This window comes from Schistosoma haematobium, chromosome 1, assembly GCF_000699445.3.
Source record: "Schistosoma haematobium chromosome 1, whole genome shotgun sequence".
Lineage (NCBI taxonomy): Eukaryota > Metazoa > Platyhelminthes > Trematoda > Strigeidida > Schistosomatidae > Schistosoma > Schistosoma haematobium.
Window position 1 is genome coordinate 15,182,730 of NC_067196.1, and position 24,069 is coordinate 15,206,798.

The 24,069-nt window shown below is 35.4% G+C and overlaps 1 protein-coding gene across 1 annotated transcript in view; it reads right to left on the reverse strand.

Moving 5' to 3' along the window:
• PIK3CA (Phosphatidylinositol 4,5-bisphosphate 3-kinase catalytic subunit alpha isoform) overlaps nucleotides 1-24,069 on the reverse strand; it is a 33,677-nt gene that overhangs the window by 7,866 nt on the left and 1,742 nt on the right. Inside the window, exons 2-7 of the mRNA XM_051218396.1 lie at nucleotides 20,537-20,673; nucleotides 18,908-19,170; nucleotides 14,753-15,965; nucleotides 12,881-13,027; nucleotides 11,342-11,515; nucleotides 4,645-5,397 (exon numbers count right to left, since the gene is read on the reverse strand). Coding sequence (XP_051073244.1) covers nucleotides 4,645-5,397; nucleotides 11,342-11,515; nucleotides 12,881-13,027; nucleotides 14,753-15,965; nucleotides 18,908-19,170; nucleotides 20,537-20,638 — 2,652 coding nt within the window. The 5' untranslated portion in view covers nucleotides 20,639-20,673. The remainder of the gene's footprint in view (nucleotides 1-4,644; nucleotides 5,398-11,341; nucleotides 11,516-12,880; nucleotides 13,028-14,752; nucleotides 15,966-18,907; nucleotides 19,171-20,536; nucleotides 20,674-24,069) is intronic.

The window sequence follows — 24,069 nt, forward strand, 5'->3', positions numbered from 1 at the left end:
AACTAACACCAAAATATCATCGGGGATGCAATAGTCAATTGCTTAACTTGAATTTTTAGCTTGATAGTGTATAACCGACTGTTGATGTAAATATACTAAAGTAGTAGATCTTCAAACCGTAAGGTTAGTGGAATACTGACACTACTGATTCCGGATGTTGAATCTACAGAACAGTCGAGGGATTTTATGAAAATTGTATACTGAAAAATAAAATACGAATTCCAGGATATAACAAATCAAAAATTGAGTTTTCCACTGTTTTTGGGGAAAATTCCTAATACATAGAAGAGCTTAAAAATCCACATAGTTTTATGATGCAATATACAGGCTCCACATCAAAAGTGGAACTCCGCCTGGAGTCCCTCCGGGGGCTGCTGCCGGTCCCAAGCCCGGATAAAGGAGGAGGGTTGGGCATGGGGTTAGCGACCCCATCCCGTAGAAAACTAACTCGCTAAAAAAACGCTAACCAGAAAAAATTATTCAAACCTTTTAAACTCTGCCCTCAGAGTCAGAAGATCTTCATTTAGAAGAATTATGACGCCTCATGATGAAAGCCGAATTCCTTCGGAAGTTACGAGGCCGATGCCCCTTCTGACAACCAGAGCAACCATTTATTTAGGTACATGTAATGTTCGTACAATGTGGGACACCGGGAGAGCTTTCCAAATCGCTGCAGAAATGAGGAGTTACAACTTAGAGGTGCTTGGGATCAGTGAAACACACTGAACGCAAGTTGGACAACAACCACTAACTTCAGGAGAACTTCTGTTATACTCCGGCCGTGAAGAAAAAAATGCTCCACATACACAGGGAGTTGCATTGATGCTGTCCAAACAAGCACAAAAGGCACTTATAGGATGGGAATCTCATGGACCAAGGATCATCAAAGCCTCGTTCAAAACAAAGAAAGAGGGCATTTCAATGAACATTATCCAATGCTATGCGCCTACCAACGACTACAATGAAGACGCTAAAGATCAATTCTACAATAGGCTGCTCATCGAGAAGTGCCCAACAAAGGACCTGACCATTCTGATGGGAGATTTCAATGCCAAAGTTGGAACGGACAACACTGGATATGAAGACATCATGGGACGACGCGGACTGAGAGAAAGGAACGAAGATGGTGAGAGATTTGCAAACCTATGTGCCTTCAATAAACTGGTCATAGTCAGCACTATATTCCCACATAAGCGCATTCACAAAATCACATGGACTTCACTGGATCACCATACAAAACCAAATCGACCATATCTGCATCAACAAAAAGTTCAAGAGGACGATGGAGGACGTGAGAACCAAGAGAGGAGCTGATATAGCATCAGATCATCACTTGCTGGTCGCCAAGATGAAATTGAAACTCAAGAAGCACTGGACAATGGGGCGGACAACATCACAAATGTTCAATACAGCCTTTCTTCACGACACTGACAAACTCAACAAATTCAAGATAGTCCTCAGCATTAAGTTCCAGGCCTTTCATGATCTACTCAATAGAGAAGGAACTACTATGGAGAGCAACTGGAAGGGGATCAAAGAGGCAATCACTTCAACATGTCATGAGGTCCTGGGCCACAAGAAGCACCATCACAAGGAATGGATCACTGTTGATACATTGGATAAGATTCAAGAAAGGAGGAACAAGAAAGCAGCAATCAATACCAGCCGAACAAGAGCAGAAAAAGCCAAGGCACAAGCTGAATACACAGAAGTAAACAAACAAGTGAAGAGGAGTATCAGAACCGACAAACGTAAATGTGTGGAAGACCTAGCAATGACGGCGGAAAAGGCTGAAAGAGAAGGAAACATGAGACAACTGTATGACACGACAAAGAAACTGTCTGGAAATCGCCGCAAAGCAGAACGACCAGTGAAAAGCAAGGAAGGCGAGGTAATCACCAACATTGAAGAGCAACAAAACAGGTGGGTAGAACACTTCAAAGGACTCTTGAATCGACCAGCTCCACTGAACCCACCCAACATCGAAGCAGCACCCACGGATCTCCCAATCAATGTTGGCCCACCAACAATTGAAGAAATCAGCATGGCCATCAGACAAATCAAGAGTGGCAAAGCAGCGGGACCAGACAACATTCCAGCAGAGGCGCTAAAAGCAGACGTAGCGGTAACTGCAAGGATACTCCACATCCTGTTCAAAAAGATTTGGGATGAGGAACAAGTACCAAAAGACTGGAAAGAAGGACTTCTGGTCAAAAAACCAAAGAAAGGCGATCTCAGCAACTGTGATAACTACAGGGGCATCACTCTTCTCTCAATACCATGAAAAGTCTTCAACAGGGTATTGTCAAACAGGATGAAGAACTTCGTAAACCCCAAACTTCGCGACCAACAGGCGGGATTCCGTAAGGATAGATCATGTACAGACCAAATCGCAACTCTACGGATCATTGTGAAACAATCAATTGAATGGAATTCATCGCTCTACATCAACTTCATTGACTACGAAAAGGCATTTGATAGCGTGGACAGAACAACACTATGGAAGCTTCTTCGACACTACGGCGTGCCTCAGAAGATAGCCAATATTATACAGAACTCATATGATGGATTAAACTGCAAAATCGTGCATGGAGGACAGTTGACAAAGTCGTTCGAAGTAAAGACCGGCGTCAGGCAAAATTGCTTACTCTCACCCTTCTTCTTTCTCCTGGTGATCAACTGGATCATGGAGACGTTAACATCTGAAGGGAAGCATGGGATACAGTGGACAACTAGGATGCAGTTAGACGATCTAGACTTCGCAGATGATCTGGCCCTTCTATCGCACACGCAACAACAAATGCAGGAGAAGATAACCAGTGTAGCAGCAGCCTCAGCAGCAGTAGGTCTCAATATACACAAAGGGAAAAGCAGGATTCTCCGATACAACACAGAATGCACCAATCCAATCACAATTGACGAAGATTTGGAAGATGTAAAAACCTTTACGTATTTGGACAGCATCATTGATGAACAGGGTGGATCTGATGCAGATGTGAAGGCGCGGATCGGAAAAGCAAGAGCAACATATTTATAATTGAAGAACATCTGGAACTCAAAGCAACTGTCAACCAACACCAAGGCCAGGATTTTCAATACAAATGTCAAGACAGTTCTACTGTATGGGGCAAAAACCTGGAGAACTACGAAATCCAGAAAATACAGTTGTTTATTAACAATTGTCTACGCAAAATACTTCAGATCCATTGGCCGGACACTATTAGCAACAACGTACTGTGGGAGAGAACAAACCAGATCCCAGCGGAGGAAGAAATCAGGAAGAGTCGCTGGAATTGGATAGGACATACATTGAGGAAAGCACCCAACTGTGTCACAAGACAAGCCCTCACATGGAATCCTGAAGGCCGAAAGAGAAGAGGAAGACCAAAGAACACATTACGCCGGGAAATGGAAATAGACATGAGAGAAATGAACAAGAATTGTATGGAACTAGAAAAGAAGTCCCAATACAGAGTGGGTTGGAGAATGCTGGTCGGCGGCCTATGCTCCATTAGGAGTAACAGGCGAAAGTAAGTAAGTAAGTAAGTACATCAAAAGTGAATTATTGTTAGATTATTAAAAAATGGTATATATGATTGAGAATTTTTGGACGTCCTACGTCTGAAACCAAAAAAAATGTTGTAAAAATGTGAATGTTTCCAAGCATTTTAGGATCAATGACGTAGTTAAAAATTTATATGACTCAGTTTCGTACAGATGAATCAAACTTTTACCATTAGAATTTTTAAAAACAAGTTTGTTCACAATGTACAGTCACGAAACACCTTTTGTTATTTTCGGTATAAGATTGTGGAGATCACTGAATTTCATTGAAATAATGAACCGATCCAACCTAGATTACCATTGCAAACCTGGGAATACTGGATGGCCGTCTCGTCCTAGTATGACACTCCACACCAGTCCCCATCCATGATCCCGCATGTGGTACTCAAACCCAGGATCTCCAGTCTCTTGTGCGAACACTTAACCATCTCCAGACCACCGAGTCGGCACTCAACAGTGTTAATGCTTAACCTCAGTCAATCCACGACATTACGCGACCATCTTTCATTGCCTATGGTAGGTAACTGCCTCACACCCGATACGGATTAACTCCACTGGTCATAGCTTTTCACCAGAACTCCGTAAATTTCCTCTTGAAGTTAGTCACTAGTGAGCACATGATAATTATCAGTATGAAGTTTTGGAGATTGGTGAATTTCATTCAAAAACAATGCCGTCAAGGAATGAAATATAATTTACTGATTGTTGATTGATACTTTACCAAGAATGAATTTAGCTTTTGTTATGTTAAACATTATGAGCAACCTTGTAGTTAGTAACAGCATAGGGACCTAACTATTGAATGCTCTGATCTGGCTCAAAAGGCCATACGCTGATTAATCTATTTTCAATCAATTGACGCTAGTGAACTAGTATAGATGCCAGAAGATTCTCATGTAAACTCTAGTGGTTTTACTAATGGATCTTTGTTGTTTGGGTTGTTGAAAATATGAAATATTCGATTTCAGTTCTCGATCTGATTTGAGAAACGTCGAGTGAAGTATGACATCCATAGAATGCTAAACAGTAAAAGAACATAGCAACAATGATCATAAAACAAACAGATAATCTGTATCTTACCTGAACCAGTTGTAACAGATAATCACTCAATTCAGCATCACTAAGATTATACAAACTATTTACAGCTAATTCGCGTATATATAAATCAGCTATTCCACTTGCTCCAACCTTTATTCCATTGGGTAAATCAATAAGATTTGAGTTACTTCGTGTTAAATCGAATGCACCAAGTAAACGTAAAGCTATGTCAACACTAAATGGTTGTGGCCACTGATGTATAAGAGTGTAGAATTCTGCTAATGTATCACGACCACACCAATTAACAACTTGACATATCCATGGTAATGCTGAAGGTAAATTATTTAAACACCAATAACGACCACGCCATAAATAATCTTTTTCTTGTTCACATAATTCATATAATGGATCACGATTAACTATTTCACGTAATCTTGATTCTAATATTTTATTAGTTAAATTTGTTACTGATGAAGTAATAGTGTTATTCTGAAAAGATTTATTAGAAACAAATTCTAATGGTATATCTCCTTTATAAGTATTATTATGAATCGTTGTTAAATTATTATTTGACTCTATGCATAGACAAGCATCCACATCACCTATTTCACTTGTGCAAAATGAATAATCTACTTTTGCACTCTTAGCATGATCATCATTCCGTGATTTTAATGAATGACTATCTGAATAGGATTGGGATGAAGAGGAATGAAATTTTTTTGTATGATATGCATTGATAAAACAATTCACTGTTGGTCGACGAATACGACCTTGAGTTGGGTTATGAATTTTGATCTGCAAAAAAAGAGAGTAAAGTAAAGAAAAGTGAATAGTAAGCTTATTTACAATAACCACGACTTGATGTGTTTTGAGAAATATCATAGAAGCTTGTATTACAAGTCAGTGTCAACGGAAGAAACACAAGTGATTGAGTTGACGCAACCATATAATGTTGGAGAAAAAAATATTTCCTTTAGTGAACTGGTGGTAACTGCTATTTAATAATGAATTGTACTCGTTGCTGAGTTTTCCAAACCTTTTCTATACCATCTACTAACGAGTAAATTTGATGTTTTATACTGGAAATCTGAACGAAAACGAAAATAACTTTAATATCAAAGAATGTAGCTAGTGAAAAGAATGTTAATTTTGTAACCATAGTAAAAATCTCCCCCATTCTTTAAACAATGGATAAAATAAAACCTGTATTGAAGGGCCGCATCAGTTAAAAGATGTATGAGGACAAGTGTCACTTCCCAGTTATTCCTACTATGAAAGAATAGTCGTTTTAAAGCACCTGAAAAGGAAATTGGGCTAGGGATGCTCATCTTAATCTGAATATAACACTAGGAACCAACGAACAACTGATTGAACATGGTCAAACACATGAGTTTTGGTCAGTAGTTCTTGATGTATTAACTCTAATTTCTAACCCTAACGTCCAACTGAAAATCCTAATCCTAATTTATAACCCTGATAACTATATGGATATTCTCAAAGTCACTCAGGCATCGCCCGAAGGTTGTCTACATGTTAGTTTCTTATTCGCATAAGTGCTTTGAGATGGATAAGTTATTAGCTCATATTGAACAATGACCTATTGTAAATGATTTTACACTTGATTTTTCTCGATGTCAGACTGTCTACATTAGCCCAAGACAGAAAAACGACCTAAACACACTACTGAAAGACAAACACCACTTAACTTATGGTAAGTCTTTCTTTTGATCTCTCTTGGTTTTCTCAAATCAAAGGAATCTTTTCCTCTAACTTATTATACAAGAGAAATACATGTTTTAGGCATCATTCGATAATTCTACGATTTGTAAATTTATTTATAACGCCTATTATCCTACACTCTTCTTCATTTTTTTTCCTGGACTTTTTAAAGAGAAATATACTGTGTTCCTGAGAGTGGTGAAGGCTAAATGGTAGGGTGGGTGATGAATCTCTTGACGTTATTAAATGGTTGTGGACAGACATTTGAAATCTTGCAAATAACTGCTAAGTTTTAATCTGTCAGATCTAAACCATCTATTTTACATCTCTCGCGCTTTATTTCTTCATTTAGAAAGAAGCGCAGTTGTATTAGAATTCGTGTATACACAAAATTGAAAAAGCTCTACAATACCATAACTAACCCATCCTATTAAACGAAGAAATTGTAAGGGCTCTTGAACATCATATATATACTAAACAAACAGTGTTGGATTGAGTCATAAACCGATTTAAGTTAGACCTCCATTGCATACCTGGAAATACTGGATGGCCGTCTCGTCCTAGTATGACACTCCACACCAGTCCCCATCCATGATCCCGCATGTGGTACTCAAACCCAGGATCTCCAGTCTCTTGCGCGAACACTTAACCACCTCTAGACCACTGAACCGGCACTCAACAGTGTTAATGCTTAACCTCAGTCAATCCACGACATTTTGCGACCATCTTCCATTGTCTATGGTGGGTAACTGCCTTCCGAATCATATCCATATAGATAAACTTATATGCTAGCCCAAACACTAACGAGAGTGAGAAGAATGCGAAATGAACTTAAACTGGTAAACCGAAGCAAGTGTACACAAACCATAAGCATAAATGAACCTGTCCTTCTGACCCAGACAAATACATGTGGGACGAAACCCTGAGTAGGTGTATGATTAGCTTCTTTCTAAAACGTACCTTATTTATAATTTGTCACATACCGTTCGACTTTGAGATGGGACGTGAGCACAGTCACGTGTTATGTCTAGACTGGAACATACCATCGAATATCGTATCTATTTGTGTAAATAGTTGCCTGAACAATAAATATGTCCATTTTAATATTACTCTTGATAGCTTATTTTCACTGAAGGATGTTATATAGTGCTCTAAGCTCCAATACACGTAGTACAATCATACTGATTGGTGGGCTAATCTAACAGTCTAAACTAATATATTCAATAAGAACGCATGGAATTTATTTGTTTTACCCCAAGTACGACTAACTACAGATGTAGAGTTAATTTATTCGAATATTTGGAATTAGGTTATTTAATTTTGCTCCATTTACATCAGTCTGATTTAGATGTGAAAAACAATAATGTCAAATGCAAACTTCCAACTGTTTATAATAATTTTGTAAAAACAATCTACATTTGAACAAATAGTTTCACAATACCTGGACCCCGAATTCATGGAAGACATTGAAAAGAAAATTATGCTTGTAAAATTTTCAGTGACTAAAATTAAGATAACTCCGACTTTCGGTAGTTGTGATCTTTGATTATTTACTAGATGCCTGGACCAGATCACTGGGGAGATCACCGAAATCATTACATATACAATTTCCATGTTTATATTTACGATAGTTGTTGATGACCATCTTTTCATTTAAATCATGATGTCTCAAACTATTTAAAACGCTGTATGAACTGAGGTTACTCGGTCGTCTTTCAGTGCATAATAAGTACGCAGTATCCCATTTTTCAGTTCATTTAATGAGTACCTATCGCACACAAGAGGCTATTTTCACAAAACATTTCATTTTACCATCAAAAGCTATTTAGACCAGGCTCCTATGAACATGTCATTGTAGCATATCATAAAATGTAAGATGAAAAACACAAATATAGTGAAATTTAAGGCTTAAAATAAAACCTCGGTTGGAAATTGCACTCTTATATCCAGCACTCACTCACTAATCAAATGAACAGGAAAATGCTGGAGACTCTAGATTTATTGAACACTAGGAAATGGCCGAACCAAGTCAGCAATCGTGGCAGTCGTGCGATAAAATGATAGGATGGGGAAACCCGAACAGTTAGGTCTTTTACTTGCTACGTCCTCTACTTGATTACGGCAGGATACGATATACAACAAACGACACTCGAACGTATAGAACCTCACAGTTGCAAATAACTAGAGAATGAGCGACCTACAAAATTGGTTTTATTTAATAGTTTATCAGACCTAGCCATGTTTATTCTTGTGTTCAATATTTTGTATATATGCGTGCTATTTTTTTTTCAGACAAATAAACCTATTCTACTGGCCGGCTGTCTGATCTTCTGATATCAGTTCTATAGGGGTCTAAGGTAAATCATAAGATCTCGTGAGCAACTATCACGTGACCACATAATACAATTACATGTAAATTATCAATCAGCGTTTTTTTTTTCATTACAGAAGTCGAAAATTCGTTCATAAAATCATGAACCTACTTCGGGATAAAAAGCTATAGTTAGAATGTGAGTTACACTGAATGATTGGAAATGACAATGATTTCAATTACAAATAGAACTTAATAAAATACTTAGAAATCAATCGAAATCTGAACACCACTTACAAATTATTAACTCAGAATCAAATGCACTTCACAAAGGATTCGTCATAAACGACAATCTTCATGTATAACAGAGTTTGTGGAAAGTCTTGAAGCCATTGGCAACTAAAATTCAGTCATAGCTTTGCAGTCAAGTCTTTTTGAAATTTCTTCAACTTTAAGTTTGAAATCTTGGTTCCATGATGTCTAACTAAGTCTACATCACATGCGTTAAATTAGCCACCACAAGCCATACATCAAACAACCTCATTAGAACCCACTTAGCGAAAAAAAAGAACACTATAAGTGCTCGCATAGTTGTAACTTAAATCGTGCGATAAATTTTCAGCCTAAAGAGAAAAGAAGAAGTAAAATTGAAAATTCATGCCTACTTATCAATCAGGTGACGATAAAGGAACATCTGAAATTCTGTTTTAATTTTAGTTGTAGACAGAACAGAAATATGATTACCAAGAAAACAAGTCAAAACAACAAAACAAAACGAAAAGACACTCTAGTCATCTGACTTAGGTTTATATTAATCTATGGGACTTAAAAAAATATATCTATTATTGAAGCTATTTACTGCATTTGTATATAGATTATCAATGAGGTAGGTTTGAAATCAAACATGAACAGTGTGCCAAATTACTGGAAGAAAAAAAACAACACCAATTAACGTTCATGTAATAACCAAGATCACAGAAACATTCAATATTTGACTTAGTTTCAGAATAACAAAACATAGAATCTAACAGAGGAAGTCTATATAGTAATATGCAACATTATTCATGTATGTCTATAATGTTCTTTTTATTTACGTATAATAACGATAGAAAAAATCAAGCTTTTTTTCTTCACAAAAACAAGAAATAGTTAACAATTAATACATATACATACACAACATCATTTACTTTTTTTTTCTCCTTGTAACTGAGTACACTATAATTGTTTAAAATTACACAAATACATGATTGATTTTATGAACAACTCTGTTTACACCTACATACATACATAAAAACGTATCATAAATGTCTACTTTAACCAAAGTGTTTCTACACTAAATTCATTTCACATAAGATAGTTTTTTTTTCTTTAACTAATCTCAATGTAACGTCAATTGTATTAAATGATTTATTGAATCTAATTAAACAAAAAGACACACCTTTAATTTTGCAGAAGACAATTAAATCTATAATCAACGTTGTGTTTTTTTTTTATAAAGTTGAATATAAACACCAAAAACAAGTATCTAGAATAAATTTAAACGGATGTGATTTATACAATATGAAGAGCATCCTGAAATATGTTTTCTTTTTAATCATTCATAATGCTGTAAAGGTAGAGATACTTGATGTTTATATTAAATTCAAGAAAATATATTGAAATACGTTATAAAAATTGTATATAATATGACTGAAGGTTTTTAAATTTTAGCGAAGTTTCGAGAACTTACAAAAGTACCTTAAAAACTTTTCTGCTTTAAAGTAAAAAAAAGGAAGTGAATCACGTCCTATTGACTTGAAAGAAACTATGCGTTGAAATATACGTTATGATATCAGTTAATAAAAGAGGAACAAATTATCACATATATCTAAACTATTTGTTCTATAAATTAGTTTAATATCTCTACCAACACAAATATTTATCTTAATGCCTTATGGTTAAAACAAGATTAGAATTGTAGAATAATTAAAAAAAGATAGATGTAAACAACTATCTTAAGCTAAAAGAGCATATGATCTAATTTCGCTAAATATTAAATTTTTCGAGACTCCTGTCTTTTTCTTAGGTTCCATAATTTTCAAGTTATTGTTAAAGTTTTGTGCATGTCAGTTCCCGTAATATCGAGTGCGTAAAAGATCTCGTTCATATTGGAATAATATTGATAGTCCATAATTGGAAATCACATTAGGCCCAACTGTTTCCATAAACTTAACAGTTATTTAATCTAGGGATTAAGATGCCTGGCTTTTAGTCGCTAAGTCCTAGGTTCGAACCCCGATTTACCTAATTCGGTTTCGGTAACCGGATGATATCAGTACCCCTTACATTTAGAGTGTGGCTCGTATATAAGTACAGGGTGAATGAATTACTTTAATATATTTAGTCAAGTATATATGCCAAAAGATTGAAAGTTAAGCATAGTCGTACTTACACAATTTACTGACAAACAATGTAACCAGAGACAATGGATTCAAAATCCGCATATAGTAACCAAGTTCTATGAAACGATTTGTTTATGTAAAACAGTTATGATAAACTAGAAAAAGTTGAGAACATTTCAAATTTGTTATTCAGTGATACAGATTAGACATTGAGATGAAAAATTATTCTTGCTGAAGAAACTGACAATAAATGCATAATACACAACTTCAAGTTGATTCCCTGAAAACATTGAGCAAATGAATAAAATATTAATAGAATAAGATTAACCTGTATTGAGAATTCAGGATTGGGGTTACCAAGTACAGTACCACAAGGATGAAGACTTTCATCTGCCGTCTGAACTAAAGAGGGTGGCCATAAATTTAAAGTAATTTCACCCGTGATCATGAAACCATTGTGATCAAACAAATTGACATTACCCCAGCCATATAGGTATTCACACTAAAATCAAATGGAAAAAATATTATACGAAAATGATAGAAATGTATTTAAAGTTTAATTTCATATCTTGATAACTGAGAATATATTTAATTTCCAACAAAAACTAACCGTAAAAAACATAAATTTTTGTACTAATACGCTGCAAAATTGTGCCCAACGGATTGAATAATCTAGCATCTTTAAGGGTATAACTTTAAGCAGTCTAAGCAATCATATTGAAAATTACAATCGAGTGTAGTAGACTGAAGAGCTACTCGACCTCGCTCTTGAAGACTTGATGAACTATTCCCTTATGTGATATAAACAAACAATAAAAGACCTATGTATACAAGCCCTGGATCTTTTCAAGACAAGGTTAACAGTATTGAACTCATATGATTGAGTGGAATGATATGAGGACGGGAACTGATTACATTAAGAACATACAAATTGTTGGAGTGATCCAGAAAATTGCTTGCAAAAGACAAACAAGCATCAGGAAACACTAAGATGCGTTTCATCCAATCAGCGTTCACTTGAAGTTTCAGCCAAAAATATCAAGGAAGTGAAACGTCACATGTAGAGGTTCTGATTGGCTAATTGCTACACTGCTACTACGTTTAGTAGCATTTCAGAATGTTCTAGCAACCCAAGGACATTTAAAATATTATAAAAACCCTGTATTTTCTGTATTAAAATGAACCTTGGAGTAAATTACTTCTCGCATACTTTGCGTCTTCTCTCTCGTGTTCAGGTCGCTGTATGGTTCTAGCTTGGGGGTTACAGAATAGCTTAGTAGACGAATATAGCGTTCAAATTCGCAAGACTTATCACAAATCAACAGTAAATACAATCACTTTTACAGGACCTTGTGTCACGCTGAACTGCTAGAACATTAGACGACACCTATTTCATGGCTGCAAAAAGTAATTGTTCCGAAGAAATATACTTTGAACCAAACTGACACTACAAACAAAAACTGATTTAATAACTAAACTTGATCTGCTTAAATGTAGAATGGACTTCTAAGTAAAATTATGAAAATCACATAACCATATTAATCCAAATGTAGAGTGGAAAAGATGTCTATTTCATATACCAATACATTGCATGAACGGTAATTTATGTATCTTACTAATCTCAACAAACTAAATTCAACTACACAGAATCGTCTATTTTATCTATTGAATTTTAGGCAAATAACTTCAACCATTTCATACCGTGCACTTTTTCTACCACAATATTTTGAAGTGATGTAAAACAAAACATAATGTTCTTTTTCACATTTAATCTTTAAAGTATCATCAAATGAAAGACACTTTTACAAAGCATCTGTTGTTTCAGTCCTGATTGAGACTGTATAAGTTATTTACTAGTACAACTTACAAATCTCACGTTTTTCCGATCCACAATTTTTCTGATTCGTATAAGCGCTACACAGATGCGCGTAGCAATAGGTAGATCAGCTAAAAGAATGTGAAAATTAAGCCATTCACGCCATGTTAAGTAGTTTCCCGGTCTTTCTTTAGTTGTCTAGAAAAAAAAGTAAAATACATTTCCATAAAATTCTATATTTTTGAAAAGATAAGCTTAAGTGAAAATACTTAGACATTAATACCAAATAAATGTTAATGCAAGCCAATAATAAAGTGGACAATAATTAGCTAACATAATTTCGTGTGAAGGATGATTATTACAATACCTGGTTCTAAAATCTAAAATGGACGAATATGAATCCCGTTTAAACTCCAACAGTTGCTGCTTTGATCATAACCGCTCTTCAATCAATACCAAGGAATTTTTAATACGCTTATGATACATCAATGACTGGATATGTTGACCGCTGTGCAAATTTTGTAATATTTCAATAGTTGAGATCATGAGTCAATTGAGGCTAGACCATCATGGAAAACTTGGAAGCACTGGACGGTCGTTTCGTTCTATTGTGGGACTCCTCAGCAACGTGTACCCACGATCTCGTATCGCGAGATTTGAACCCAGGACCTATCGGTCTCGCGCGCGAACCCTTAACATCTATACCACTGAGCCGATATCCAATGGTGTTATTGTTGGTTAATAAAGTTCATGAGTCAGTAAAATTACAAATACATGTAGAAATATAGTTATAAATGAGTCAAGAAAGCGTTTGTATTTCCAAAATTCTTATGCAGTATGTTTTGACGAAACAACCTATCAAAATCACTAGAAAGGGATCTTCATAGATCCAGCTAGCACATGGTACAATTGAGAGATGCAAATATCTATGGAGTGAATAATGAAAACAGTTGGGAAAACACTACCAAACTAGGAAACTTTTTAATAAAAGAATCGATTCCAAGTACTACTATCAACACGAAACTGGGAAAACAGAATGAAGTACTAAGTATATTGTAAGGGAAAGAAAAATTTTTTTCAGTTTTAGAGATGTAAATCTAAATTCCAATAAGATGAAATAAAGTATACCCTTTGAGAAACACATAGCTGATAGTCATTAACAGATAGAATTGGAACGCAAATACATGAAATATCAAAAAGTTTATATACCACAGAAAGTAAGTTTGAGAAATTAAGAAAAAAGAAATATTGACACACAAATAAAATACTATATGACTTTGGTAAATCTGAACATTTTTATTCCTCTTCTTTTGAAGAGTTGATAATTTATACTCAAATCCAGCGCAATTCTTTAAAAGTGCCTAATTCCTTTTTTTAGTTTTGTTGAAAAATGTAGCAACTTAATACAGAGTGTAGTAATTTGGTTAAAATAGTTCACTGAGACAACCATTTAACGAGACTAGCATGATACAGATTTTACACATATTCTAGTCCTGAAGAAGGTAACGCCAATAGCAGTTTAGGGGGGGAGCAGTAGCAAGATTAAATCTCACAATAAAGTAAAGTTGTCAGAAGGCTACCCAAAAGTCAGGTCTGAGAAGTATAACAACAAGAAAGTGAATAAACCTTAAAACACATCGCCTGAATACAACCTACAGTTAGTTGATAGTGAAAAATGTTCAAGACATTGCTGATGATTCAATGGTTTTGCAGAACAAACAATAATTCGTTCCCTTTAATCTAGGAAAATGCCACTAAGATAATAATATATGAGCATATGATTATTTCATAATTGGAACCTATAAAAATTGAATGATTGCTTATTTTTTACAAAGAAAAAGTAAATTTTAAAGCTATCGAATATATATATATATATATATATATATATATATATATATATATATATATATATGATCACCTTACTTGACATTCAATTAAAAACTGACTACCATGAAATATTCCCACTCGTACAACATAACTTCCATCCAAAGCAGCTCCACCATGTACGCTTGTATGCTGTACAACATTTAAGTTAGGATTTGACTGATGTACTGAAGAGGACGGAAATGAAATTGTTGATAAAGAGAGGGAGGTTGCGGAAGAAGAATTTAAACTTGTAATATTTTCGACAAGAAACTGTGCTGAACAAACTTGTATACTTAAAAATCCACTTAGTTCCCAAAGAGATACATTTTGTTGACGGTCAGAAGTGAGTGTAAATGGAGATGTTAAATTCTTTTGAATACCTTCAGCATTTTTTGAAGAACAGTTTTCAGATAAGAGGACTGTGTGAGCACTATCAATATCGTCAAAAGCTGATGTATCATCGTCTTTGTTGAAATCAATAGATGATCGACAGTCGATAAAATTGTCGTCAATCTTGCTTATGCATTCATCAGTCTCACATTTATCAAATTTATCATGATTGATTAAAAAATTTTCTAACTGTTGATATAAATCAATTGAGTTATTGTTGTTTTTATCAAAGTTATTGGTATAGGTATTTAGGGTGGATTTCGAAGAGATTATCGAACTATCATTGTTATGATTCAGTTGATAGATAGGATTTTTATTATATTCATTAAGACAGTTATGCAAACTTTGTTTAATGTCGTTCTTTAAAATTGGACTTAAACAAGGATGTTGATGATGTTCAATAGATTTTTGTATATATTCATATTGAATGAGTAATTCGTTCAAATCGAATAGATAAGCTTGTGAACAACAAACTTTCAGTAAATAATTTGATGCATCTGGGAGACCATAACTCATTTTAACTTGACAATCTTGTCTAGCCAGTTCAGCTTGCGCATGCAAAATTTCATTTAGAGCGTTAAATACAGTAGCTTTCTTATCCAATTCGAGGACAACACGACATTTTTCCGGTGGGTCTTTACCATCTAATACCCATGCTGTTATTGTAAGATGTGTTTGCTTTTGGAGAAGAACTTTTAATGACTGGCTTAGTTCACGTTTACTAGCTGAAGTTAAGTAACGGATCAAGCCATCTGATCCGGTTTGATTCAATGCTTTTGTATGCATATTAGCTACACGTAATAAACGTAATCGTGCCCATTTTACTTCAGGGTTTGTTCTACAAGCACGTATGATATCTGTATGTGGTATACCTGTACAACTGAAATATTAAAAAAGTAAAATTTGTAAACTATATAATGCAATAATGAATTAAAGAAATTTCAATATCAAAAAATATATCAAGGAGAATGTAACTACACCAATAAGTAAACTGATATACACTCTCAGTCAATTAACGGCTCATTCTTAAACTAAGTGTTTGTCTAGACCGGCTATTTAACATAACTTAATGGCCAACTGTGATAAATGACTGTTAGTCACGTCTTGATTTTTTTCAACGTGATGATATGGCTTTCCGTTTGTTTAGCGTCTTCGCAGGACAGGACTACCATCCACATGCTGTGGGTTGATGAGAAGAGCGTTTAACCTTCAACTGCTGAGGTTGAATATTTGAAACACGGTCCAACTGTTTCAATCTATGCGGTCGTTCGAATATCACTAGTTCTCAAAAAAAAGCGTAGCTAGAAAGGTATATAACTTCTTAATAATCCCCTATAAAACTGTATACTTTTGAATTATTTTTCTGTAGTCAAACCGATTTGCTTGGTACTCTTCTTAAACCCAAACACTGTGAAGCGATTCTTGAGCGGTTGAGTTAAAAGCCTTCCTCAAGTTAAGGAAAGATTTTAAAATATTAAGTACTCTTGTATTTCTAGGCCTAGTGTGACATGATCGAGACATCCCCACACAGGCTCCAGTCAGGTATTGAGTAATTATGAACCCTAGAATTTAGAAGACTGTTAAGACAACCTACGATCATTACAAAATGATTCTTATTCCCTCTAATAAAATAACATTAGCAATCACTGATATTTTTCTCATAACTCATTTATTATCTTAACCAACTAGGACGTTGATTTTTGGCTGGGTTCCTTGAGGAAACTTTTGGACGTTACTTCGCCTACCTTAGCTTTGTCAGAGTTCTCTAATTTTATTCATAGTTAAATGCTCGATATTGGTTCCGTATTTGTGTTGCCCCCTCTACTGTATGGCAGAAATGCAGTCATAGAGCTATCTTTGCATGATGTCACAATATGAAAACTTGTTTGCATTTTATTTGCTTCCTGAAACATGTTAAATGTCATTATTAAGCTAGTTTAGAGCTCTACATCTACGATTACCATAATTAGAGTCTTTCTAGACTCACTATGGCTATAGTAACGACTCAACTACTGAGTATAATACAAGTGTAGACAGTGGCATTAGTAGTCTCAACTCCTCGAGATTTAGTAGTACATTTAGCGCATACGGATATTATAGTAATCGTATTGACACGTAACTGATGAGATCCGTAACTTTGTAAGCACTCACTTACAACCCTTACGTCTGATATTCGAAATCTGTTAGTCACAGTAATAAACCAACTTTTCATTATTACTGAATTTTGTAATTACTTGGAATTTACTTGACAAATTAGCTGCTAAGTCATACTAAACTGTACTAGCAGTACATAAACTAGTTGATGTGAAAGTTCCATATGCATAAAAGCAATGATTTATCGTAGATCATTGCATAAAAAACTTTATTTCATGCCATAAACAACAATGAATATGGACATATTAACTGTGATGTTGATACCGAAAAGAATGCTTGCTAACTTGAAGTATTTTGAATCTTCGGCAGGGATAAATCATGGATTTAAGGTGAATGAAGTATTACATCACCTTGGGTTAGTAGAAGCTTAGTCGTAATGCACGTAAACTTAAAACTAGTAAACTATTCACATTTAAATGACGATAGTTGGAATTCTTGGCTATCATGTTTTGTACTTACTTTTTCTAACAATTGCGAAAACTATTTTTTATGGTTTGTTATCAGTTGAGTTTAACTACTCAGACAAAAATTATATTTGAAACATTAGTTGTATAAATATTCATATTAAACATCAGTGTGTCAATAGACGATAAAACTCATTGCTCTAATGTAGTGACCTACAAGAAAGCGACAGCATTTAAAATGTAAGGTTAACATTAATATTTGTTCCTTCTATTTCTCTAGTTACGAACAATCAAATCAGGATTATACATTCGTTATTCAATAAGAAGAAAATAAAAGGTTATGAGAATTGTTGAGAGGAATAATTAAGTTGAAACATCAACATTACACTGAGATGTGTTTTCAACTACTTATAAGTAGTCATATTTGTGTATCATCATTCGTAATTTAAATGTTGGATTAATTCGTTAATGAGATACCAACTTTTTTCCTATTTGATCATAGAAGTACAATTTTGATCCCCTCTCAGACTAATTCTATGCACATTTAAGGAATGTATGATAATGTCTGATAAAGCCTTGAAATTAGATGGATTTATTTTTCTCTTCAAATATTATTGTACTTGATTTGAAAAAAATGGTCAAAGAAATATGCTCAACTGAGCGGTTCATAACATTCATCCATGGTAGAATTTCCAGCCAGAAACCCACCCCAGTATTACTTGTCACAATAAAATAATCAGAAACGTGCTAAATAGAGACAAATAACAATGTTTTGAAGAAATAAGTGAAGGAAAACTTCGTGATTAATGAGTACGTTAAACTGTACCGTTTTGAATAGAAAGACAAAACAGATACCATTCAAAACCACTTTTTATGAACAACACGAAAAAACTACAGCATGACTGACACTGGATATTATTTTGATTCATGTCTGGCAATGTATAAATCAGTTGAGTTACACAACTTCTGGGATCCCCATCTAAAGAGCCGTGATGAACAGGTGAATTGTAAGCCGATATAATTGTTCTTTCTTCCCTGACCTCATATCATGAACTGAATGCCCGTTTGATTTCGTGTTCATCCCCAGTGTCAGTATATAATGCACAATATGGAAGCCGCTAAGCCAGATTGAGTGAAACATGACCAAAATGTTTTAAGACGGTAGAATTATAATCTTCAATGATAAAGGTCCCACAAAAACATCCAAGCTAGCAGATAGTTGATAGAAAATGTAATTTTCATTTTTCAACACAAAAATAATCACCTGGAGATCGCAGCATTCTGATTACTGATTTTTAATAGGGTAGTATCTCTTGCGATTTCAGTAACACGTAAGTAAGGTAAAAGAAGTGGAATTTCATGAAGTCGACGATTTATATCATAAAACTCTTCTTCGTCACCAGTTTCTCGGTTAACACCAACAAATATGTAGTCATTCTTTGATTGTAATATATCAAATAATGGTAATTTTGCTGCGGAAATCCAAAGCTGTACTTTGATTTCTTCTAATGTTGACTCTGAATTCACCTGAAAAATTATACACAAACAATATGATCGTTATACATTTTTGGTTGGTTTGTTAAGTTCTAAGCATATTGAAATCTTGACATGTGAAATAATATCGGTTGAACATTCATCTAAAAACAAGTATAATTGACTCAATAGTAATGACATATCGGTTTGTGAAGCTACACTACACATAAAGAAAACAGTCAGAAAATAAAAAAGCCGACTGAGAAACATTAACACAACAGAAATACAAACACGCTCGATTTGTATAGAAATATGAGTAAATCCAGTTGAACTACTTAGATTACTTGTATAGTCACTGGGTAAGGATACGCTTCAAATATATGAACTTAAATGGCGCTTGGGATGAAACAAACTGACCCCGTAACTTACTTAAAACCGACTAAAATATGTAAACACACTAATCCATACTATTTCATAGCTCCTTTGTGACAGCCTATTTAACATAAAAATTATTATAAAGAGTAGGTACAGACCTCGAGTACTGCAGCTAAACTTAACCCAATTTCAAGGTTCTTGTCATAGGGTTCATAATTTAGTCTATGTTCCTTTGACCTATTAAGTCATCTTAAAGATCCTAGTCAACAAAGATTTACAACTATATTGAATTTTTGGTTCTCATTAACCAAAAACAAGGGCTTAATTACCGAGTTGGCTTCTCGTTCGTTTATTTAGAAATTAGTAATATCAACCATAAGCAATCTGGTGTTTTTAAGACTAATAACGATGAATAACAACAGCACAATAAAAAGTAGGCAGTTATGAGGTCTATTAACTCGGTGGTCAGTAGGTGGGTGCTAAATATGTCCAACAGGTATTATAAATTTAGAGCTCTAATACATAAATCCCAAAATAAAAGATTTTTCAGACAACTGCTTTACAATGGACTGACGCATTCTATTAGATTTACGAGCTGGCAAACTATCTGGCGTTATGATCATTTCACTGGCCCTATAATGATCACTATATTAGTGGTAAATGTAGTTAAACTCACTAGTATTTATGTGATGTAGGCTACTTATGTTGACAAATATAAGTAGTATGTAGCACCAATCAGAAGTGGGATGCCTGGCAGGAGAATGTTGAAATCGAATTGAGGAGAAAAGGAATGTAAACAGAGGGTAATTGTAACAACAGGAATGAAGGAACGGTGAAGTTTGTAAGAAACAATTGATGGAAGGTGTACAAATGAAGCACTTAACGTATGGTTTTTATATTTTACGAAAGCATCCTTTAATAATGCGAATATATTATTGAGATGTGAAATAAACGATATAAAATTACTCAACTAATGAGGCGGCTATGATAATCAGAAAATTATAGATTTATTTTCCATATATAAAAAATTACAGAGACAACTTACTGTAAGTGGTATTATAATCCCACTAGGTAAGAGAAATTTTATAGTTATATCCGAACCAACCAGTAGGGAGAATGTCCTTTTAAGTTTAGCAGTTGGAGACATGAAGTTAATCAAGCATTTAGTATGTGAATATCACGCTGAAAAGAAAAAAGGACCAGTACCATAAATCATGATAGTTAAATTAGTTCAGACTTATGTGCAATCCTCTGATCCAGTTACTGAGACCACCGAACTAATCTGTTCTTTAAACCGAATTAAATGAGAAGAATGATGGCTATCAGTAGAATCCAAGACACGGGTTTCGCCCTATCAGTTAGTGGCTATCTGGACTCAATAACTAAAAGGATAATGAGGTGGTGTTCGAAGCAAACGGTACCAGGTTCGAGTCCAGGAGTGAATAAGTCCAGAATGCAGTGACATTCGGCTGACGAGCCCAAAGTAGAGTGAAACGAGCGCCTTGAATTTCACTGCTAACCACCATCCATCTCTGCCTATAATTCTAGTGACTTAAGGAAATGTCGAAACAATCGGATGCATATATCCCAAAAGAGACTGATCTATTGTAGTTTTGAACATCAAATAAATAATACGAAATTGAACTAAGTGGGGAGAAGGTCCATACCTATGAGATAAAGACTAAATACAAATTCTTCGTCTGGTAAAAGTTTCAAATCAAATCATAAATAAAAGTTACAGAAACAATATATGCCTTATCACAAATTACTAAGTAAATGACGTTTTGCGTGTTTTGATGTTTGTATTGTGTCAGATAAAAGAACAGACCCATCATTTGAAATGCTTGTATTTCTGGTAGTGTATAAAGGTGGTGTACTAAAAACACACAAATGGCTTACGCATGGTTTTTCTATCTAATCAACCCATCCTCTGTAGTAACTTCATTTTCTTAAAAATACTGAATCCACATAATCAGTTAATAACTCAGATGAGAAACACGTACTATTAGTAAGAAGCAAAATAAAGTTTTGACTGTAGACTATCAGCTATAACTTTGATAATGACTCCACAAAACGGTTTATATTTTCAAGACAGTACACAAACAGAAACCGGGATGAATCAGAATGGAATCTAAGATGTTCAAAACAAGGAGACATATTGATATCAATGTAAACGGCTATTTCACAAAATTGGGAGAGTAAGATGTCGAACGAATCAGTCAGCAACAACGGAGAACTTTGTACGTACGTACAACAGTTCAGGTTGTCATACCACATTAGCACAGAGATGCAATTGTCGATTGAAATCCCATAATGGTAGGGGCAGTAAAAGTATAGGCAGTGATCGAAAAGATTAGATTTTGGAGATGTTATTCGAGGAGTATAATCCAGTGAAATAGATTTGGAAAGAGAAAAAAGGGACATGAAGAATTCGGAAGATTAGAATTTGGGGGAACACAAAGAGTGAATGCACCTGATCACACCATTTCAAACGATTTTGAGCCATGTCATTCAAGGTCTCTAACCATCGGTTTCTATCGTCTCACGGATCCCAACCAAGTAGTCTACACCTACCAACATGGCTCAGTCCACTTGTCAGTAACTTCATGGGTTTATGTCATGTTTTGGTCTGGCCACCCCTAGCTTTCTCCCAACCTAATCCTACACCATAAAACATCGCACATCGGTGGTTGGGCATACGTAACACACGTCCCAACCATTTCAACTGATGAAGTTTCACTACTTCATCAATTGGTTTGCCATCCTTACCTAGTACCCGTGTCCTAACAACCGCGCTACTCACTCGATGGTCCTAGGATATACGAGCAATGTTTCGAAGACACCTGTGTTTAAATACTAGCAACCCACGAATATTCTCTAATCTTACCGGAAGGAAAGTGTCATCTCTAAAAGCACCTCAACGACAAAGTTGAATAAGAATGGAGAGAGTGGACAGCTCTGACGAACACCACTTGAGGTAATCAATTCTGATGACAGTTCGCCATAAGCTCTTACTCGATAGGTTTGTTCGAGTATAGAGCCTTTATAAGGTTAATGTACTTATTTGGTAAATCTTTCAATGACACTGCAAAAGAACCTCATGATCAGGGTCAAATGCTGTCTTAAGGTCGAGAAATACTACTATTGTGGAATGTCTGAATGTGTCTGTGTCCTAGAACCTGACGCAGTGTGAATATTTGGTCTATACAACCATGTCCAGGTCGAAAACCAGCCTGGTTTTCTCTAGTTTGCTCTTCATGAGCTTTAGTTAGGCATCGAAGTATTATTGAAGCTAATATTTTAGACACTATTAGTCAAACTGATTACTCTGTGATTGTCACCAGAGGACTTTAGTCCTTTCTTATAGACTGGCACAATCAGTGATTGAGACCAGTCAGATGGGGTTACGTCCAGTTCCCAGATTCTACTTAAAACCTCAGTCAATCTCACTGCCAACACTGAACCGCCATCCTTGAAAATCTCAGGGGTAAACCTGAGATAAATCGTACTTAAATGAAGTGAAATTGAATGGAACTCCTTTACAATAACCACTTCTACTTAACAACAACCTACTTGTAAATCGAGAATTTATAGGACCTGATACCCTATGACACCAGTTCAGCGGCCAATATATATAATCCACATAGGCCATCCGCAAAGAATACAGGCGTTGTGTTACTTTTTACAGAAGATACTCCGTTCACATAGTGGTGTGGACCAATCTCCACAGTCTCCGAATATACTCAGTACGCGAGCAGCTGGTTGTTGGATAATGCATTCGACTTATACCTATTAGTTTGTAGATTATAACGTTCTTTTCGTTCACCGGGGTGTATATAGCTCGATAATGTCACCAACTTTACCACTGAAAAGTACAAACTGAAGTCGAGCACATGAGTTCGCATATGATTGCTGAATTTCACTGAAGGCAATCCAATTTATTGAACATGCTCCAAAAACATGAAGTTCCCCAAATGCCCTGGTATGGCCGAGAGTGGGGTGGGTTCGCCCTCCCTCTCGAAATGCTCTCACACGGCCACGCGTATACAGCCTCTGCCAGGGAAGTCCTACTCATTACCTTTTAATGGCCCGTTCGCATGCAAAGCGAGCGAGAGCCATAACAAAGCTATTTTGACACGTATGGAAGATGGCTGGGAAGCCAACTCCATTTCAAGCCAGGCATTACTCAATATTTATAGTCAGACAAAATAAAGCTACAGACATGTGATTAATGCGATAAGAAGGGCACACACATATACGCTCATATAAAAACAGTCAAGACTGACAAGCGAATAATTGACAAGGTCAAAATATGGCCCAAGTAAAATGAATAAAATAGGATGTCCGGAAGTTAGAATAAGGTATATGGGCTTGCCATAATAACTGACACTACAACCTTCTCGTGGCGGGGGTGTTGTTTACGAAAATGAGAGGACGAAAAGCAAATGTCCGGCGCTTTAACCGGATTCCAAACCAATGGTGCACATGGGCTCCAGTATCCTGATGGAACAAATGGCGTATGAACCGATCGCTGGTCACCGGCTACCATGGGAATGCATCTCCTTACGATGCTCCACT